Source organism: Leguminivora glycinivorella, chromosome 12 (assembly GCF_023078275.1).
Source record: "Leguminivora glycinivorella isolate SPB_JAAS2020 chromosome 12, LegGlyc_1.1, whole genome shotgun sequence".
NCBI classification, from domain to species: domain Eukaryota; kingdom Metazoa; phylum Arthropoda; class Insecta; order Lepidoptera; family Tortricidae; genus Leguminivora; species Leguminivora glycinivorella.
In genome coordinates, this window is record NC_062982.1 from 18,177,843 (window position 1) to 18,199,764 (window position 21,922).

Genomic DNA, 21,922 nt, shown 5'->3' on the forward strand with positions numbered 1-21,922 from the left:
TGAATATTACTAACTCGAGTCTTTAAATCGCTCCGGCAAGCCGTCGCGATTTAACTTACTCTCGTTAGTAATATTCAACTTCCTCCCCTTGTTGCACAATGTACTATTATTTCAAAGATTTCAGCGCAGTAAACCAATTTAAAATTTTAACTATTGTCATTTTATTTTGGACTAGGCAAACTAAATATACAAGTCTACCAAAAATAAAACATTCAAAGCGAGTCCATAAAGGAATCTGCTCCAGTTTCTTTGAACGATTTACAAATCGAAGGCAACGGCGTTCTAAACAGCCAAATATTGTTTCAAGCGGGGCGGATATCCGTAAATCTCGTGTCGACTCCGCGTCTGGAACGCGTCGAGTGGTATTAACTAGCGCCATCTATGAACTGCTCACAGTAATCCTTGTATGGATTAATGACGTTGTAAGTTGCATGATGCTATGCAGACGGCTGTAAAGGTAATCCGTTATGGAATGTTATTTACTAAGCCGTATACCGTGCAGACATGTGATTCGTTATACATATTGTTACATGTGTTCATGTGTAAACACAACATACTAGTGAGTATGCCATGTCAGTAAAACAGTTATTGATATGTCTTTGAAATGAAACACTTTTTAAATGCAATGCCTAATGAATGAAAATGAGGTAATATTAGACATGTCTAATATTATAACTCTTTTATATTTTTACTGTTCTGTAAATAGAAAGCCACATATTTTAGCCTTTGATGTAGTAAGGAAATATAAAACTTTTACTAAATGCATAAGTACCTACTTTATTTCGGTCAGATTAAAAAAGTTGTCCCGCAGTCTGACTTTTCCGCAGCGTTGATCTTCCTTATCTTAGGACGGGAAGGTTTAAATTTAAATAGGTTAGGCTGTTGGAAGAAGACTAATTCTCGAAATTGCGTCAAGAGTCGTCGAGTTAACCTAGTTAGCCCGGTCAGACCCGGAACAGGGATTTCGGTAAATACCCTTGATTATTCCGCCTTGTGATGGGGAAGTTATTCTACTTTTCGATAAAGCATTATTTCAAGCGTAATATGTATAAATTACAAACGTGGTTTAATTATTTGGATGATATACACGAGCGGCTACAAATCCAGCTTTTCTAATTGAATCCTTATTGTACGGACCAACTATGGCTTCAACGTTTAACGCCTATTATTACAAGTCTTCCTAATTTGCAAGCTATCTAAAATGCTTAGGTGGCGGCTAGATTAAATCCTATTAGGGCTATTTTTGTAACTAAAGCCAGCTAGTATTCCGTCTATATAATTCCTTCCCTCAAAATAAAAGATATCCACTTGAAGCATGCGAGAGCTCTTTATGCCCAATACAAATATGGCTCATAGTATATACAAAGGCGAACTTACCTCTTTAAGAGATCCCTTCCAGTTAACCCTAAAGTAGATGAGATTGATAAAAGAACATCAAGGTAAAGACACATGAGTGAGTTGTCGACTTTATGCTGTGTCCAAACTGCTCAAAGTATGATCTAAATATATAGATTCCTATCCTACCTCTCTTTAGGCAGATTTTCTTTCATTGGATACGAAAGTAATCTTCACTAAACAGCTTAGCTGCCCGCTCATCCCTTCGGCCACCGGGCGCATTTTGATTTGTCGAGCGTGTAATCGCCGAAGAAACGCTGACCCAGTTCGGCTGATTGCAAAGGGCGCGAATTAATGAACGACTCCATTCGGGCTTTAATGGCGATATAACAAAGCTATTGGCCCCTATTTGATACGAAACATTTATGGTAAACGACAATCTGTCCAATTTTAACATCAAAGGTAAATCGTAGAATGACATAAGGACGGGAAGAATATCTCGCCGCGACATAATCTCGCAATCATGTGCTAGCCTTGCGCAGACAACAGAGGAGTATCATATCTAAGACTTGCGCTTTCTGCATCCGTTTCCTAAGCCAGGCATCGAGGTGTTTTCTCTTTGAAAATAAATTTCAAAAAAACATTCAGTCGAATTGAGAACCTCCTCCTTTTTTGAAGTCGGTTAATTACATTGCACATCAGTAGGCCTAGCACATGATGGCCGCGGGAGCATGTCGCCGCGAGATAGACTACCCGACCTTATGTCATTAATACAGTTAGAAGAAGACGTGGCATCTATCTCGCGGCGACATACTCCCGCGGCCATCATGTGCTAGGCCTACAGTAGTCTTCTTCTAACTGTATTAATGACATAAGGACGGGTAGTCTATCTCGCGGCGACATACTCCCGCGGCCATCATGTGCTAGGCCTACTGGTAGCGTAGCGCACCTACAGCGTACTTTTTAACGCGACTGAATAGCTGATATCTTGAATTATGTACGGACTCACAATCACCAGTAACATGCTGAGATGAGGCCATTTCGTGGCACATCATTCCTTTCTGTTTTTGTTATTAATGCATAATTTGTCTATTCTATTCTACAGTTTTGTATGTTGAATGTAGCCCCTATTCGGACGTCATCGTCTAAATTCGACAAGGTTCAGCTATCGTTGATTAATTGACACAATATTTGCTGTCATACGCAAATGGGTCTGTTTACTAATGGCAGAAGTTTAACTTAATGAGTTCGGGAGTCCCACAGGGTGCGTTGCTACGTCCGATTGTACTGAGTTCTGGGGTAACTCAAGAAAGCTATATAATTCAGATAAAACTCGGTGAAATAAGGTTCGGATATTTAATAAAATGTTATCGGTTAGTTATTTATTTTGTTATTATTAGGAGACTTTATTTTTAACCGACTTCAAAAAAAGGAGGAGGTTCTCAATTCGACTGTTTTTTTTTTGTATGTATGTTACTCGATATCTCCGAAAATCGTGGACCGGTTTTCAAAATTTTTTTTTTCATCGTATGGGTATAACCCCGAGATGGTCCCATTGGCACCAAGTCGGGGTCTGATGATGGGATCTTGGAGAAATCGAGGGAACTCTTCAAATGTTATAGGCACATGTAATGTTTTTAGTGTATTTTTCAAAGGTACACCAGTATTTACGCCTGCTAGTAATAATTTTATGTGGCTCAGCTGATGATGGAAGGTCAACTCCTCAATGGTTAGGAGTTAAAGGATAATTCTTTCACTACTGTACATATATTCGGACTGATACATATAATATCACTAGGAACCACTAAAAATCAACAAATAAATAAACTTTTTAACAAAAAATAAAACCGCCTTCAAAAATAAGCGTGTTACAAAACACGGAGAAACTAAAAAGCCAAAAATAATAAACTTTTGAATTCAGATTTCTTATCGGATTGCAATAATCTAAACATCCCAATTATAAACAAATCAATTATTTTTGGAGTCGGGGCCAGCCTGAGTATGGTTGGGTGGGGCAAACAGGAAATAGCAAGGCGACGAACTACAAAAATAATTGATTTGTTTATAATTGGGATGTTTAGATTATTGCAATCCGATAAGAAATCTGAATTCAAAAGTTTATTATTTTTGGCTTTTTAGTTTCTCCGTGTTTTGTAACACGCTTATTTTTGAAGGCGGTTTTATTTTTTGTTAAAAAGTTTATGCAAGTATAAGTATATTCTTCAACGTTGCCGTTGATATCAAGAGTCAATAGCCAATTAGTAAGATTTATAACCAAAGAATTTATAAGAGGCAAAAAGTTATAAGGAGATTATAAGAGTATTTTAGCGCAAATAAGCATATCTAGACATCTTTAAATGCTCAGACAACTATCTAAAATGGTGATTTTACCTTAGTTCACATTTTCCAGTCATTATGATTCTAATGCGCTAATAAACATTCGCTTGATTCAATGATACGCCTGTTTACGCTGTAAACATAATTTCGTTTGTAAGATTGATTGCTACCTAAATACCTTAGTATTTGAGGTAATTAGCCGAGGAGATTACCAACGGTTCTCGTGCGAGTCGACTCGGCATAACTAGTGTAATATATAGATCTCCTATTATGTATAGCGAGCCGCAGAAAGAAAGAAAGTATCGGGCATTTTTCTCTGTCGCTCTAATTACGACTTAATTTGGAGTCAACGACAAAGATAGACTGCATTTTGGAACTTCGGTGCACGAATGACAATCGTTGACGCTAGACGCTGATCGAAACGCAGTCTGGCTCTGTCTCTTCAATACGGAAGAGCGATAGAGATAACTACGATAACAATACAATACAATACTCTTTTCACCACACTAACTGATAAAGGCTTACTTTGCTATTCGAAAACAGATAGCAAAATTGCATTTTATTCACAAGAGTGCATAGTATTTTCATACAAATTTTAACTCGATGTCTTTAGCTGGCTGGTAGAATTTACCTACAAATGTTTTTTTTGAATCATAAATATTGAATAAGTTGATGGATTTGATTTATTTTGATGTTTTATAGTCAGTATTTTGTTCGTGTTGGTGTGGTGAAAAATTTTGTGTTTCACTCGGTGGCAAAGTTTGTTTAACCTTCGTGCCTTGAAACCCTCGCAACGCTCAAGATTCCACTTAATATTGGAATCTTTCGCGTGCTCGGGTATCAATATTGGCACGTGCGGTTAAACAACAACTTTGCCCCCTTGTAAAACAAATAACTATTATTGCACACCTCACATAGTAACGGCCCTACGATATTATCGTAAGCGTTCGTACATTATATTCTTATTTGTCTACGTTCCCTGTTATTGTAAACATGGAGTTCAAGATATGGAAGTTATGATCTCAAATCGAGTATGCAGTACATTTTCAAATGCGATGACTCAGTTGTGCAGATAGCGTTAACAATTGGTGTTTTCAATCGTGTTATGTAAATTATGGTCCATTTGTTTATAATAATAGAGGTACCTTTCCTTTGTGCGAACGTAGTTATTTACTTAGTTTGTTGGCAAGCGATATGTAAATAAGTTTACCGTGAATGTTATGGATTGTCAGATTTTTGAGGTGGTATAGATTACCCCACTCTGAATGGGCGTTTTTCCGTGTTTAATATACCTACTACCATATTATAATATGGTACCATACCATATATTATAATTTTGTAGTACTACCAAGCTCTGTCGCGTCATGTGTGTAGGGTACCTTATATTACCCTTATAGTGTAGAACTGTAAAACTGTACCTAACAAACCAATCTTGAATAAATATTGTCTTCTAACGAGTCATATTCTCGTCTTTCCCACAGCAATAGTTCCGCTTATATCTATAAAGCTTTATACTTTCACATATTTTACCTTTCTTTTACAACACTGTGGTTGCTACTTAATACTTATGGTGTTATAACGCGGGAGATTGTCCATTGTTTCAAGAACAATGCATATAATAACAATGATTAATTCTCTCCTTAAACAGGCTTTCAGCTGCGCTTTATTTACATTAGGTTTAAGAGGATTAAAAGGGCTGTCTTAACAAGCTTAGGAATATTTACTAGTAATATTACAATCAAATATACCAGGGTTAATACTATAGTGGTTACTGATGAGTTGTGGAGCTAGCTAACCGCGTTGACATTATCTGAGACATTTGGCTCGAACCTTCTTTTCTTTCTTACTAAATTTCATGAAAGTCTGTCTAGAAATTCGATCTGTAGGGGAGAATGTTAGGCCATACCGTTTTGTTGGTCAATAATACTATCGTAACAGTTAGTTTGAAAAGTTACAGGTCATTTTCTTATACAGCATCCATGGACTTCACAGTCCTCAACTCTGTTCTTTTTCTTTTCTCCGTGACTGTAAACAAAGATAGAAATTCAATCTCACCCTAATACAATTCCCATAGTAAATCAAATGCGGTGTAAAACGCGTAACGATTCGAGGTTTGGTATATTTACGATTACGACACGACTCGTCGTAAAGCGTTACCCAGCACGCAAAGGGTTAACCGCTGCGATTTGAAGGGTCTTTAGAAAGTCCAAGTTCACCTCAAAAGTGATAAGAAACGAAATGGAGAGTTTTCGCTAAGAAGCTATAAAAAGAAAGTTGGAACTGGGTGACTGGGAAGAAAACTACTTGTAAAATACGTGTTTACTTACACGTATGAAAATCAAATAATCTAGTCGTAAAAGTGCATTCGCGCCGCTGCACGCTGTATGTACTTTGCGGCTCACCAATGTGCAACACGACAATACGAGTATGTAATTAAATAGGCAACATTACGGATACTCCACAAAAGTTAACTTGGTCTGGCCGCTGTGGGCGTATCTTAACAGTGTACCTACTCTAATTATAGTTCTTGGAACATAGTTATACCTGTACCTAAACCCGTATTAGGTTATATGATGTCATTAGGTCTTATGTCAAACGATATAATCGCAAAAATATAGCCGATCCGTTGACATTATCATTTCTATCAGCTTTTCAATAAAATAGCAAAAACCACTTTTATTCTGCATAATTATTGTGAAAATCTTAATTTTAAGCTTAGTCATTATTTGAAGCCATTTACTTCTTTACCCTTCCTTCCTCTGTTTGTATTAATAATGGTTGAAAGCACCTCTAAAATAACCTTTCAATACCTCGACTATCTTTTCAATACAAGTTTCCTGCTGCAAACAATGTGGCGTTGTCTTCTATTTTGATTTCTACACACCTTATTCTTCAAGCTTCATATATCGTGGGACCAATATAACAACGAGTGTCTGCTTGCCTCTAGTTTGTAACTAACCTAGAGGTCTAATTATACTAGAAATTAACGCATTATAGGTTTCAGAATAACGGGACAGGACGCTCGTAAACGTGTGGTCTCTGCGGCTTTACTGCGTTTTTACGACGTCCGCGCGTGTGCAACCGACCTTAGGCAAGACCTCCCAACCCAATGTACTGCCTTATTAAAATTTAGAAAAGCGTGATTTGGGTGGTTTCGGCATTTTATTATTATTGGCGTTGTTATACATAACATTTATTTACCATTTAATAGTATAGTCAGCTCAGTCAGCGTATTGGCAGCTCAATGTATTTTTAGACACAGGACATTGACTCTTATTATACAACAGTAACTCGTACGCAAGTAGTACAAGTAGATACTACAATACCAACACACACTACAGTACCTTAAAAACGGACAGAGATATGAACAAGTTGAAGATGCCTAAGTTACCACTACTGCGTTATTTGCATAGAGAATTCTTGTAGTTATGCGCTTTCTTGCGGTTTCGCCATAAAGTTTCACAAACTGTTATTAGTTATTAGGCTTAGACATTGTTATACAAGTTGTCTGTCTTGTTCATTCCATTATCAAGAAATTTTGTGCTAAATGGACTCGACACTTGCTTTTCCAATTACTGACGACTGACGACTCTCACTATAAATGTAATATGAGTTACGGAAGGGGACATAGGCGAACTTTTATCATTGAAATCCTCAATCTAGGCAGACCAAGTCGTGAGCAAAAACTGCCCTATAAACTCAATGCCTACTGTATAATCTTTAAAGTAATTTGGAAGCCAAGAATTCTCGTTATCGCACAACATTATAAATTCATAACTTTCGTAATAAACTATCACTAAACATTTCGCGTTTTCACCTCCCGACCGCGGTCACACCAAATTGTCCCACAGTGGAAAACTGTCTCTCTCTCTTCTACAAGTGTTAGAGCGGGTTAGATGCCATGATGACACTTTCAGTCTAATGTATGGGACAAGTCGTAAACAGAAACCACGTGTTCTGGAGTTAATATGCAAGGAAGGCATGCCATTTTAAATGTTTAACTGGTATGTACGTAGTTGAAGAATTAGATGCTACTTAAAATGAACAATGGTTTTATACCTTGCTATCATCTACTTGAGTTGAGATTATGTATGATGCCAATCTTATAATAAGCTAAGCATGATAAAATTCTTAGAACAGAAATGAGCAGCTCCTATTTCTTGAAAACGCACCGTGCCTATATCTACTTTTTGTAATTACCAGATACAGAGTACAATTATATTACTATGATCCCTGAGCTTAGAAAGTCTACATATAATTACCAATGTAGCAGCAAAACCAAAATATTGCCTGCAGTCAGAACTGTCAGAAGTAACTTCAGCTGCTACCAATATGAAGATTGTTAATTGTTAATATAATGGTCGACAGTGAAAGATCAGAGAGACGTAGCACTCCAGGATCGAGAGGAAAAAACCATAAGAAACTATAAAGACTTCAAGTGTAGGATAACATGTTTTCGTACAAAGATTACGCAAGGCTTCGATAGATTAGTGCAGCCGTCATCAGACGCAGGATGGACGGCTGCCAAATCGATGGGCGACGGCTCGATCGGCTTATCAAGAGACATCACTAACCACGTGGTTCGATCGTTATGGCCGAGGTGCTCAAAAATATCTGCATATTTTAGTGTCACCCGTTCATTTTGGGTCTACCTACAAGGTTTCTTCTGCAAAATACCTGAATGAATGATCTCAATTTATTCTAATTCTGGTTACCACTGCAATACTAGGTACTGCTTATAGCCATAGCCACTCATATTTGAGCGTAACAAGAAACTTTAATTACGTCTGAGTAGAGTTTGCATTATCCGACGCATTTTTAAAATTCGAATAATTCGGATAATACAATTTTTATTATTCGAATATTCGAATAATTCGGATAATTTCGGATAATTTATTAAATGGAACAAAATTAATGTTACAGGTGCGTAAAAGCGTGGAATTGATAACGGCTGAGATAGATGAGCGCCATAATGCGAAATTTACCTACATTTTTATTTATTTTTTGCGTAAATCAGCAAACTGTAGAAATTAAAACACACCTAGCTCTCTATCTTTAGTTCTATGACTAGAATCTTGCAATCAGATAGTGAGCTGTCGATATAAGACAGTTAGTAGTAGTGATTAGTTAGGTGTTACGTATAACGAGAAGTTTTTCTGACAACACCTTTACCTTGGAAATGGATGGTAGAGAGGATGGCTTGTGTAGAGTGGAAGGTGAGACAACAACATTGGATATGATGATGGTTATAGGCGATACAGCGTTGTCATATTATCCGTTCCGATATCGGATATAGGAAGGATGTCAAAGGCAAAAATCAAAGATGGCGCCTTGAATGATTTCGAGAATGTATAGGAGTCGGTCCTTCGCTCGATCGGATCGGATACTCATCTTAAATCTGCGGGGCCCTTCCGGATACACTTCGACCCATCGGGATCTTTTGTGCAATTACCCCTTAGATCTTAAGATCCTTTAGCTATTCAGGAGCTTCTCGACCATCTCCACGTATCGGATGATGAGGCTCATGGGTAGCTCTCTGATGTCCTTTGGTACTAGGTAGCCTGCTCCAAAGTTCTTCATTCTTTGTCTGGCGAGGGCGTGACATTCACACATTAGATGTCTGACGGTCTCTTCCTCTTCGCCGCACATGCGACAATCTGTGTAGTCAGCGTGTCCCATCTTGGCCAACATTCCTTTGATCCCGTAATGGCATGTGAACACCCCCGTTATAATTTGGAGTTGTCTTTTGCCTAGCTTTCCTAGCTTTTTGCTCCATCCAGATTCTACCCTCCGCATAAAGAGCTTTGAATGCTTCAGACCTACCAGGGTATCCCACTCTTTTTGGTGATTAGCCTTTGTATGGTCCTTCATAGCCGTTTTAATGGTTCCTTGTGACGTTGTCTTCAGACCTGGCCTTGGCAAGTTCATCAGCATTTTCATTGCCAATGAAGCCTTCGTGCCCCGGTATCCATACCAGTTGCATCTTGTTTTGCCTTCCAAGCTTGTTAAGAGCTTGGATGCCGTTTAATACCAGTCAAGAGTCACCTCTGGGCGATGTGAAGGCTTTGAGTGCCGCCTGACTGTCGCTGAGTATATAGATATTCTTTCCTTGGATTTGTCTAACTATATTCTTATGTACACAGGTAATTATTGCGTATGTCTCGGCTTAAAAGACAGTGGCATAATTGCCCATGCTGATACTACCACTGTAGTCACTAGTCATTTGCATAAATGCCTACGCCCGTACCAGTAGGCCTAGCACATGATGGCCGCGGGAGTATGTCGCCGCGAGATAGACTACCCGTCCTTATGTCATTAATACAGTTAGAAGAAGACGTGGCATCTATCTCGCGGCGACATACTCCCGCGGCCATCATGTGCTAGGCCTACAGATGTCATCTTGGACCGGATCGGATACTTAATATAAAAAGTTGAAAACTCTTTTCGTAGGCTCTAAACAAAAGCGTCCTGGTTAGGGTCTTAGAACAGGAATGAGCAACTGAGCATAGGTACTCGTTCAAAACAGAATAACCAAAAAAAGAGAAGACCAATTAGTCGAAGACACTTCCTATCCAGGTGTGGATCATTTTAGACCTTAGTTGCACAGTGGCTGGTACCAAAGTACCAATGGAAGGGGAGAGGCGATAAATAAGTATTGTACCACCAACATAAAATATACAAGACATAAAATTTAAAAAAATGAAGAAGGAGGAGGTACAAAGGCGAACTTATTTAAATATTCAAATCCAAAACGCCTCAAATTGCTCGGCAGCAATTTGATGGGTTTTAGTTTCCAAGCTGATCAGTAGATCGACTAAGATTTCAAAGTATAAGTAGTAATTAGACCGATTTTTGTGTATGAATGTAAGTAACTAAGGACTTAAAAGGAAAATGCCTTATATTTCTAAGTGAAGTGGAGGGAATTCTGGCGTACTAAATTGCCATGGAACTGATAACAGCTAAATTCGGAGTGAGGCGCTAAATTTCAATTTCAAAAAACAAGGGACCAGGAAATCTAGGTATAAATCTCCCTTATTAAGTACGGTTTTACAGATAACTTCAGGTTAGCTATTAGCAGTAATGAAAGTAGGTTGGGGTAACGTTTTCATATTAAAAAATAATACTTGAACGTTTTTCTGTTTTTTTAAATCATACAATTAATCGAATATTTGATAAGAACTGAGTGCGTGGGGTGAGGCATTCTGCTTACTTCTTGTCCACGAATGCTTTCTTTGTTTTGTAAATATTAGTTTGATTTTGAAGATAAATAGGTGTTAACTTGTTAGCAATAACATTGTCCGTATTAAGAATTGATCGAAATTGGTTTCAGTGACGTCTATCTATTAAATATATTACTTATAAGTAAAAAATAATGTTTATAGAAATTATCCGTTTATCCGGATAATTTCACTTGGATTATTCGAATATTTTCGGATAAAAATATTGGCGGATATTCGAATAATTCGGATATTCGAATATCCGGATTGCAAACCCTACGTCTGAGCTAACGCTGAATATTTCTAGCTTTCTCAAACAATGGGCAATTAAACCACGCAGGCGCAATATTAGTCCACTTCGTTTCCCGGAAGGCATAATAACTCAATACAACACTCAAAACAGGAACAGCTAAATAATTCAACATTTTCATAGCCCCTTACTCCCTTCTTCCTCTAAGTTTTAAAATAGCTTACCCGTAAATGGCGTACAATCCAGGATTTTCATGGTTCTTGGAACGTTTTTGTTGTAGAGAAATAGCTGGTACGTTTGGCCGTAAGGCGACGTTACTGTTTCCACTGAACCGGAATAAACATGTATTGTGGGGTCGCTGTTATGGCGGGTTTGTGAGCAGCAGAGGTAATTGAGGACACTAGTTTCTACTAAGATTTGGCAAACAAGTCAGCTTCAGTTTAACAAGATCTACATCTACATGCCACGCTCTGCCCTGCCTACCTTCTAATGGCTCTAGGCTGCATAGCCAACTGATTATAATATAACCATTCCTCCTCCACCCCTGAGCGTGTCTCTTCTACAAAATTACGTCCCCTGGTACTCCGGCTAGAATGGAGCAGGCATGTCCTGGCTGGTTGCAGCGTCTATTGTCCCTTGGCACTTCCATCTCTGGTGTTGCATGTACAGATAATTACGGTGGTAATCGCTCACCGCGTGTGTTAGTTGGCTTCATAAAAAAATTAGCACGGAACCCTTATAACATCTTCTAACGTCTTAGTCTTAGCTTTACGGGATTTTATGTTAAATCCCTTGGATAAGTTGATTGAGATAGATTCTCCGCTCGCAGTGGGCCCGCACATACATACCTGACTACGACGAATGCTGGCTTCATTTTTACGAGGTTTACAAGCCACGCCGGTACCGGCCTGATAACATGCCGTGTGCTAAAGCTAGATTATCATGGAATCTAACCAGGCTTTATGCTGGTTTGGGAAATTTGCTTATGACATAAAATATTTACTACAAACTACAAGCCTACGGCATGTCCAGAAATGATCTTCTCAAAGTCGGAGTTGAAGCGGAGTTAGGAGCTACAAAACTACTGTTTGTACAAAGTGTCACAAAAATCATTACGTTGTAAAAATTCTTGTCCCGCGCGCATACCAAATACCAACATCATAGTTTACTTTATGCAACACGAATAACATCCAAAATATCTTAATAAAACATGAAAGCTTGAAACAACACAATATTTCCATTTCCTGAATCCGTTACCACAGACTAGATAAACCCAAGCGTCGATAAAAAATAATTTAAACATTCGAAATTTGAATTGCATCGTACCGGATTTTCTTTCACTTGCAACAGCCCTTAACTTTCAGAGGTAAGGTTGATAATGGCATGGTTGATGGTAAAAATAAGTTGTAAGGTTGTAAGGCTGGACATAGACGCACGTGTCGATATCGTGTGTCGTTAAAAGCACATTAAGCCGTGTTCAGACGTCGGCGCCGGCGACGTGCCATAGAGTATAGAGTTTAAGGCGGGGTGCTCACTTTCATTGCGTTTGGCAGCCGATGATAGCGCTAAATGGGGTTAAAGACGTAGTGGAGTGGAGAGTTGTTTTATTGTGATATAAAACGACCCTATGCTGCGAAGAATCAAAAGGAAAGTCTAATGAAATCTGCTTAGAAGTTACATAAAAGCAATGGGTGTGTCTTTACACATTAAGTCCACAATTTATTTTCTTCCGATATATGCCAATTGAATATGTGTTGCAAGTTCGATCAGAAGCAGTTAAGTTTTGTATGACATCATGACATGCCATGCGTCTCACTTACTTTTTCAAACTTCCTTTATATTTCATATGTACTATCAGCTGCAAAAGTATTGGCTAATTAATCAATGAATTCATTCATAATTTCTTGCACTTGCAGCTGATAGTACTTGGCACAGAATCGTCGCGCTTACTGACAAATGCCTCCGGGACCACAAGTCCTGTAGGCACAAACTCTCCAGCATCTGTCTTTGCTTAATCTACATTAACAGGGCAGGGCACATGTTAGGCCCAAAATAAATACATCTATTCGACTCCGAACTAAATCCGGCGACCTGTCGCTCCCGGTATGGTTTATTTGCTTTCCCGTGTAAATGCGGCGCGCAACGGGGTTTTGATTTATTACTGATACTAATCTATGGCTAAAGAGGTTAAAACTTGGGCTATTTATAAATTTTAAGTGATTTAGGGACGAGTCGTGTCGTGTAAATGGTGAATGTGAGCCGTTCTTGTGAAATATGTAGCTGTAAAATTGGAGCTAATTATGTTAATATTTTTTCCCCTCACTAGCTCGGAAACACGTGTTTTGTCCTTTAATACCAGCGGGTAAAAACGCATTTTATCCACTAGTGGGTAAAGTAATTTGACCTTGAATAAAGTCAAATTAACTGCTTTAAAATTGATAAAAGTAGGTGAATCTAGTAATATAGATGATTTACCACCTGTGGAACTACTGGAAGCAGTGATAAACGCATTTTTTGCGTTGTAGTTTCCTCGCTATAGTGAGGGGAAAAGTTTTGTGTTACACTCGGGTGCAAATGTATTTTACTTCTCGTGTGTTAAAAAACTCGCAAATTCAGGATTCTATTCTCGAACCACTCGCTTCGCTCGTGGTTCAACTATAGAATCCTTTCACTTGCTCGTTTTTCAATTCCACACTCGGCGTTAAAATACAACTTTGCCCCCTTGTATAACAAATAACTATTAATTAGGTGGGTAGTTATATTGGTACCACCGTAAGGTTTGAAAAATAATCTAATGTCCTTTGACTAGGCAGGTACTTTCGCATCGAATTTACTGTGGCGGCCAAAGCCCCAAACATAAAGTAACACGTCTTTATTTTATTTTATAATATACTAGCGACCCGCCCCGGCTTCGCACGGGTACTACATGTAAACCTTCCTCTAAAATTACTCTATCTATTAAAAAAAACCGCGTCAAAATCCGTTGCGTAGTTTTAAAGATTTAAGCATACATAGGGACATAGGGACAGAGAAAGCGACTTTGTTTTATACTATGTAGTGATAGTGATAGTGAAGTGATTAACAAAGGTATGCTATATGTGGTACTTTATCTGACACAGTGAATATATAAACCGATTGATGCTCACTGTCCTTACTTTTACAAAATACAATATTCAATTGTTTTAAAATACAAGATATTAAATACTTAGATTACAGAAAACACGAGTTACCCCTAGCAATGACATCCAAATTAAAATCGTCCATCGATATCTCCACAGTAGTCACTGATACCGTATCGCACCGATAATTCCCTGTCTAGAAACAATAGGTCGTAAGTTCCATACATCTAATTAACACGTATGGCAATTTCAGTTCGGAACGAAATAGGCCTTGACTGGGGCGATGCATAAGATGCATTCGATACAAGAAATGTGAGTGTGTTTAGTAAAACGTCCCACTTTGTCAATTACCGTTAAGACGAGATTTACTTGTATCTTTATATGAATAAACTGACAAAGCGGCTTTATAGCAATCGAGAAAGTGGGACGTTTTCCCGTGCACACTCACAAATGGTGATAATGATAAGCCGTAACATTTTTTGTACCTATTTAACCTACGTTAAGAGTCTTAAGAGTAGTTTAACTGGATTTAAACATTTTTTTTTGACGTATAGCTATAGTCAGATACAAAGAAAGGTGACCCCTTCTGAATAGAAATTTATTTGCAGGAGCAGGAGAGGGACTAGTACATTAATGCACAATATAGTATGAGTTGTTTCTTTCATAATGAAACTCGGTAGAGGAATTAATTCATCATCATCATCATCATATCAGCCCTTTATCGCCCACTGCTGAGCATAGGCCTCTCTTCTAGTACGCCACTTGTCCCGGTCCTGAGCTAGTCTCATCCAGTTGTGACCCGCAATTTTCCGGATGTCGTCCACCCAACGAGCCAACGGATGCCAAGCGCTTCTTACATCTGTGAGCGGCCACCATTCTGTTAACATTTTAGTCCATCTGCCATCACTCTGCCTAGCAACATGTCCCGCCCAACTCCATTTTAGTTTGGTAATGACGAAACCCACGTCTAGCACCTTGGTGCGACGACGGATCTCGGCATTCCTCACCCGATCTTGAATCTTGATACCGAGCATGGCGCGCTCCATGGCTCTCTGTGCAACTCGGATCTTATGCACAGCCTTTTTAGTGAGCGTCCATGTTTCGGCACCGTAGGTCATGGTGGGCAGGACACATTGGTTAAAGAGGCGAGTCTTCAGGCATTGTGGAATGTTAACAGGTTTGAGGATGTCCGCCAACTTGTTGAATGCCGCCCAACCCAGCTGGGTTCTCCTCGAGATCTCCTGCTCCTGGTGTGTTTTGTCAAAAGATAGAATATGTCCAAGATACACGTAATGCTTGACAGACTCTAGCTCTTCGTTCCCCACCATAATGGTTGAGACCGAATCACCAGAGATGTTCGTCATTACTTTAGTCTTGGACATATTCATCTTAAGACCTATCTTCAAAGAAGCATGGTACAGGTCTTCGACCATGCCTTGGAGCTCTTCTAGGGTCTCGGCGAACAATACAATATCGTCGGCAAACCTCAGGTGCGACAAGAAGACACCATGGATGTTGATACCAGTTTCGTCCCATTCAAGCGTTTTTATGACGTCTTCAAGTACCGTCGTAAAAAGCTTGGGTGAAATGGTATCTCCTTGGCGCACCCCCCTACGGATGGATATTGGGTCACTGAGTCTATGAAGCCGGACTTGCATTGTTGCCGAGCTGTATAGCTCCCGGAGCACATCCACATAGCGAGCATCAACTGAGCAGCGATGGAGAGAGTCAAACACGGCCCAATGTTCGACACTGTCGAAAGCCTTTTCGTAATCTACGAATGCCATGCACAAAGGACGGTTGTACTCGTGACTTTTCTCCATAAGCTGCTTTACTACGTGGATGTGGTCGATCGTCGAAAAACCGCTCCGGAAACCAGCCTGCTCGGGAGGTTGGCATTCATCGAGAGTACGAGTAAGACGATTACACAGAACTTTTGCAAATAACTTGTATGTGTGGGAGAGAAGGCTTATGGGGCGATAGTTGTTTAGTTTTGAAATGTCTCCTTTTTTATGCAAGATGGTGACTATGGCTGTTTTCCAGGATTCTGGTGTGCGAGTACCTCTCAAGACTTGGTTAAATAGGTTAACGAGAACTTTGATGACAGGATCACCACCTGCCCGAAGAAGGTCAGATGTAATGCCGTCCTCGCCGGGAGACTTTTCAGCTTTCATCTGATACAGTGCTTTTTTAATTTCACTGGCTATTATTAATGGTATGGGCTCTTCATCATTATAAGGGAATGGGGGTGCTCTGGGATCAGTTATAGTTATGTGTGGTGCGTTCGTTTGTGATGCATAAAGTGTACCATAAAACTCTTCAACAATTTTAACAATTTCGTCACGGTTGGTTACCAAATTGTTATCATTGTCCTTTAATTTAACTATTTGATTTAATCCTGGTCTTAACTTTCTTCTAAATACTTTTGGCCCTCTGTGATCTTCTAATACGTCAAGAATGATTTTAGTTTTATGTTTTCTTAAATCTTTCCTAATACTAGGAATTAATTAATTTAATCTAAGTAGGTATGTACATGTAGTGCCTTGATAATGAGGATCACGTCATATGATAAACAAAAGAGGCACATTTAGACGAGATTGATAACTTTTTAAGAATGTTGTTTTTTATGACATACATAATATAATCATGTAAATATAGTACCAGACGTTGTCTACTAGAAGTTGCAAGGGACTGTCCTGTCTATCACTAAATCAGTCCGTCGGTTTGGGTATGAGAAACACTAAAGTTACAGTTCGGAAACACCAATTTCATATCACCAAACAGACTGTCATTATGTATATAAAGTATTTAATGAATCTTAAACTTTATTTAGTATAACATGTCTGTAATGTATGCCAATTCTAAATATTTTCTCCTCCCCATTTCAGATGCGAGAATAGCACAATGCTGCGCTTGTGGGTCGTGGTGGCGCTAGCGGCGTCGGCCGCGGCGCTGCAGCCCCGCTGCGAAGAGATCTCCATCCCCATGTGTCGCGGCATCGGGTACAACCTCACCGCCTTCCCTAACGAGCTGGACCATGACACGCAGGAGGAGGCCGGCCTTGAGGTAGGTCACATGTTACTGGCGAGTAGTTCACAGTGACTCGTCATGGTGTGCGCTAGCGGCGCTGCAGCCCCGCTGCGAAGAGATCTCCATCCCCATGTGTCGTGGCATCGGGTACAATACAACCTCACCGCCTTCCCTAACGAGCTGGACCATGACACGCAGGAGGAGGCCGGCCTTGAGGTAGGTCTCATGTTACTGGCGAGTAGTTCACAGTGACTCGTCATGGTGGCGCTAGCGGCGCTGAAGCCCTCCTTTTTGGCGTTAGTTACTGGCGCAGTCTGTGAGGATAAATTAGCTCTCCTACTGACACGGATTTAATGTGGTTAAGAGTCTCTCACGACGATCCTTCTAATAATTATATCAACATCTAAATTACCTACTATTGACTTCTACAATTGGGCAATAAACGCCTTTTGTTTATCAAGAAAAGACAAACAGACGTAATCCTGATTCTTTCAAAGTAGGTACTTTGTTTTGTCTGTGTTACGCGATAAATTCGATCATAAAATAGCAATCAAGAAGTCTGAAAGACACGTTGCATTAGTCTACTTTACGGCCCTAACTCCACTCAGGCTAATAGAAACCGCATCGTAAATAAGTTTATTTTAAACAATTACTCAGATTCAGATGTGCGAAAACCACTTTGATGTCCTAACCACAAGATTAGTCATTTAAGAGGCCTGAATAATTTAGTCAGGATTCTACTAAAACTATAGCAAGTGGAATTTGTGACTAAGACAATATTTTAGTCACTGAGTCACAGCAATATATTTATCGATTAGAGTAGTGCCTATAAAAGTGGGTAATGTCACAGAATATATAATAGTACAAGTACAGAAGGCCCACTCCTTTGATGTTCACGAAATGCCGCCTTTTTAAATACCTACAAAATTCTTACAAAGAAACGAGCCGCACGTGCGCGGCGCCCGGCGATAGGGTTACCAATGGATTCAAACGAATTAATTAATACTCACATAAAATGTTATACTATTATATTCAAGTCTTGGGTACTTTCTAGGTATATATACTGTATTTATATATTTTTGTCCAAGTTCCAACATCACAAGCCTTATTGAACTTTTCCGTGGGACTTAATCAGTAGTAGATCGGTGTAAGAATGTCTTATGGTATTTATTTTATTGAATATGTCTATTTAACTAAATATTATTAGCATTCCACACGCGAACATCGCTAGCAAAAGCCTCGCGATGTAAAGTAACAATAGAAAGTGCGAACGTTCATTCCGTGAGAACGCCCGCCACCCCTGAGTAGGCCGCGAACTCGCGGCCGCCAGGATGTACTTGTAGCGCGGTGATAGAATCGCGGAGTGAGCCGCCCCGCGTACATAATTGTGTATTTCTAATCGTCACAAAACTCTAATGTCTTTTCTTTATTATTTCAGGTGCACCAGTACTGGCCACTAGTCGAAATCAAGTGTTCAGCCGACCTCAAGTTCTTCCTCTGCTCAGTATACACCCCAATATGCCTCGAAGACTACCCGAAACCGTTGCCCGCCTGTCGATCCGTGTGCGAGCGGGCGCGGGCCGGCTGCGCGCCTCTCATGCAGAAGTACGGCTTCCAGTGGCCCGAGCGCATGGCCTGCGAGAAGCTGCCGCGGATGGGCGACCCCGACAAGCTCTGCATGGAGGAGACCAACCGGGCGCAGGAGCCCGAGCCGCCGCGCGCGCCGCCGCCGCCGCGCCGGCCGCACTACAAGTGTAAGGATCCCAATTCAAAAAACTGCGAAAGCGGCCCGGCTGCAAGCCCGGGCTCGGCCGCAAGCGACGAGTGCGCGTGCACGTGCCGGGCGCCGCTCGTGCCCGCCCGGCACAACGGCTCGGCCGCGCTCGCGGCGCTGCTGCCCGGCGACGGCTGCGCGCTGCCCTGCCGCGGAGCCTTCTTCACCCGCGAGGAGAAGGAGTTCGCGGGCGTGTGGGTCGCGCTCTGGAGCGGCCTGTGCGCCGCCTCCACGCTCATGACGCTCACCACCTTCCTCATCGACTCCCAGCGCTTCAAGTACCCGGAGCGCCCGATCGTCTACCTGTCCGCGTGCTACTTCATGGTGGCCCTCGGCTACCTCGCCCGGCTCGCCATCGGCCATGACGAGATCGCGTGCGACGGGCCCCTGCTCAAAACCTCCGCGGCCGGCCCGAGCGCCTGCACCCTCGTCTTCATCCTCGTATACTTCTTCGGCATGGCGTCCTCGATCTGGTGGGTCATCCTGTCGTTCGCCTGGTTTCTGGCGGCGGGTCTCAAGTGGGGCAACGAGGCGATCGCCGGGCACGCCCAGTACTACCACCTGGCCGCGTGGCTAATCCCGGCCGCGAAGACGGTCGCCGTGCTGCTCGCCGGCGCCGTCGACGGGGACCCGGTCGCCGGCATCTGCTACGTCGGGAACTCGTCGCCCGAGAACCTGAAGAAGTACGTCCTCGCGCCCCTGATCGTGTACTTCGCCCTCGGGGCGACGTTCCTCCTCGCCGGCTTCGTGTCGCTGTTCAGGATCCGGTCCGTGATCAAGCGGCAGGGCGGGCTCGGCGCCGGCTCGAAGGCGGACAAGCTCGAGAAGCTGATGATCAGGATCGGCGTGTTCAGCGTGCTGTACGCGGTGCCCGCCGGCTGCGTGCTCGGCTGCCTCGCGTACGAGGCGAGCGGGCACGCGCCGTGGCTGCGGCGCACCGCGTGCGGCGCGCGCTGCGGGCCGCGGCCGCTGTACGCGGCGCTGATGCTCAAGTACTTCATGGCTCTGGCCGTCGGCATCACGTCGGGGGTGTGGATCTGGTCGGGCAAGACGCTGGAGTCGTGGCGGCGAGTGTGGCGGGGCGGGCGCGGCGGCGGCGCGGCGCAGCGCGCGCTGGTGAAGGGCGGCGTGTGACGCGCGGCGGCGGCGGGGGTCCCCGCGGCGGCGCCCGTGCTGGCACCCTCCGTGCCGCCGGTCGCGCCCTCGGCGCCGTCCGCCCGCTCCGGCCAGCCTCTGTCCGACTACGGACCCGTGTAGAATGTGCCATGACTGAACGAAAACTGACTCTGTGTAGTGCCGGAGCCCGCGCCCGTGTGGACTTATACTTTGGGGCGTCTGTGGCCGGGTGACCGTTTCGAACTAGTGATCCCTCTCTGAATGAAGTCGGGACGAAGACTTGCGAATGTGGGCCCGGGTTCGCCTGTGATATCCCGTGAGCCGAGTGTGGCGGTGCCGCCGCGCGTCTAGTCCTAGTGTAACGCGCGCGCGGCGATATACGTAACTAGTTTTAAGAAACCCCGTGCGAAAGGTCCGTTTGAGCGAAACCGACGACGGCGCCTGTCCTTCTCTGATGTACTATTAGTGTTGTTCTCTCTCTGACCCCTGATTTTCCCGTCCCCAATTTCGTTGACCTTCTGGAGACCTTTTAAGCGGGACGGCGGTCGCGACGTCGAGCCTTCCCTTGTCACTTTATATTTATTTTTCAAATCAGACTGACTTTCATAAATGTGCTAAAACCGAGGTGTCTCTAATTTGATAGCTTAATATTAATATGGACAAACGAAAGCGCTATCTATGTATTTTTAACCGCCTCGAAATGCCCATAATACATTTATATACTCACTTTACCCTCTCGCTTTTCACATTTTAATATTAAGCGTACGACAAATTATCAAAAAATAGTAAGGCAATACCGCTCACAAGTCAGTAAGTTATTTAATTTTAAAAGCGATGATGACTGCCAAACTACTGCCAATATACTTATATCTTAATTGTTAAATAAATTTCTGGCTTGTGTAGTTCTTAAAAAAGTCTGATCGACTGTCAAATCCCTCGAATGCTTTCGTTTTTTATAAGGTGTTTCTTCAAGACTCGCTATGTGCACTTTACTAGCAATAAACCTGTTATTATTACCTAAATGTAAATTAAGCACATAACGAAGTTTGCAGAAGCATTATAACTTCTATCAAGAGAAAACCTCAGACTTAATGCATTTAATATCCTATCTCTGAAATGTGTAGGCTCATCATTATGAAATCTGTTCATTTACAATTTCTGCCTAAGGCCATTTTATTTAAAGTTGGGAATTTTCATATTATTTCAATTAATAATTTGGAACTCTATCCATTAAAGGACTTTTTTTCTTGGTGGAATCGAAATAGCTCGTAATTATTAGCTGAATAATATAAAATATGTACATGTTTCTTGTAATTTGTGAAAAACTTCATGTCAGATATACATATTCATGCAAATTCATTCAAAGAATATAATTTGTCAAGCTTATCAATTTCTCTGATGAGTCTTCACATTTCAATTCCCGTAATTGGAAACTCAAGCCTACATAGATTGCTGATCAAAGTACAAGTTTTGTAAAATAAGTGATAATATATTCTTATGTAACGGTTCTGCCGGACGTCTTGAATGTTAGATTATTGTAACTTTGAAGACTAAAACGTTTGTACTGACGATGCATTTCCTGCCATATAATAAATAGATTTTAAAACAGACATTGCCATCTGTATATTGAATTATAAATAGCGCTTGTAGTAATAAACGTAGGCTGAATGAATCTTTTTATTCTGTTTAGTTATGACTCGTTCTTTCATTCAGTCAACGACACTAGCGCCCTCTGTGACTTAGT

General features: G+C 41.5%; 1 protein-coding gene across 4 annotated transcripts in view; it reads left to right on the forward strand.

Moving 5' to 3' along the window:
* Positions 1-20,325, forward strand: part of LOC125231689 (frizzled-2) — a 66,255-nt gene extending 45,930 nt beyond the window's left edge. For 3 of the 4 annotated variants that reach the window (XM_048137213.1, XM_048137212.1, XM_048137211.1), the window contains exons 2-3: positions 17,147-17,324; positions 18,727-20,325. In XM_048137213.1, coding sequence (XP_047993170.1) covers positions 17,163-17,324; positions 18,727-20,196 — 1,632 coding nt within the window. In that variant the 5' untranslated portion in view covers positions 17,147-17,162 and the 3' untranslated portion in view covers positions 20,197-20,325. The other variant, XM_048137214.1, reaches the window with a different exon arrangement.
* Positions 20,326-21,922: the final 1,597 nt, after the last annotated feature.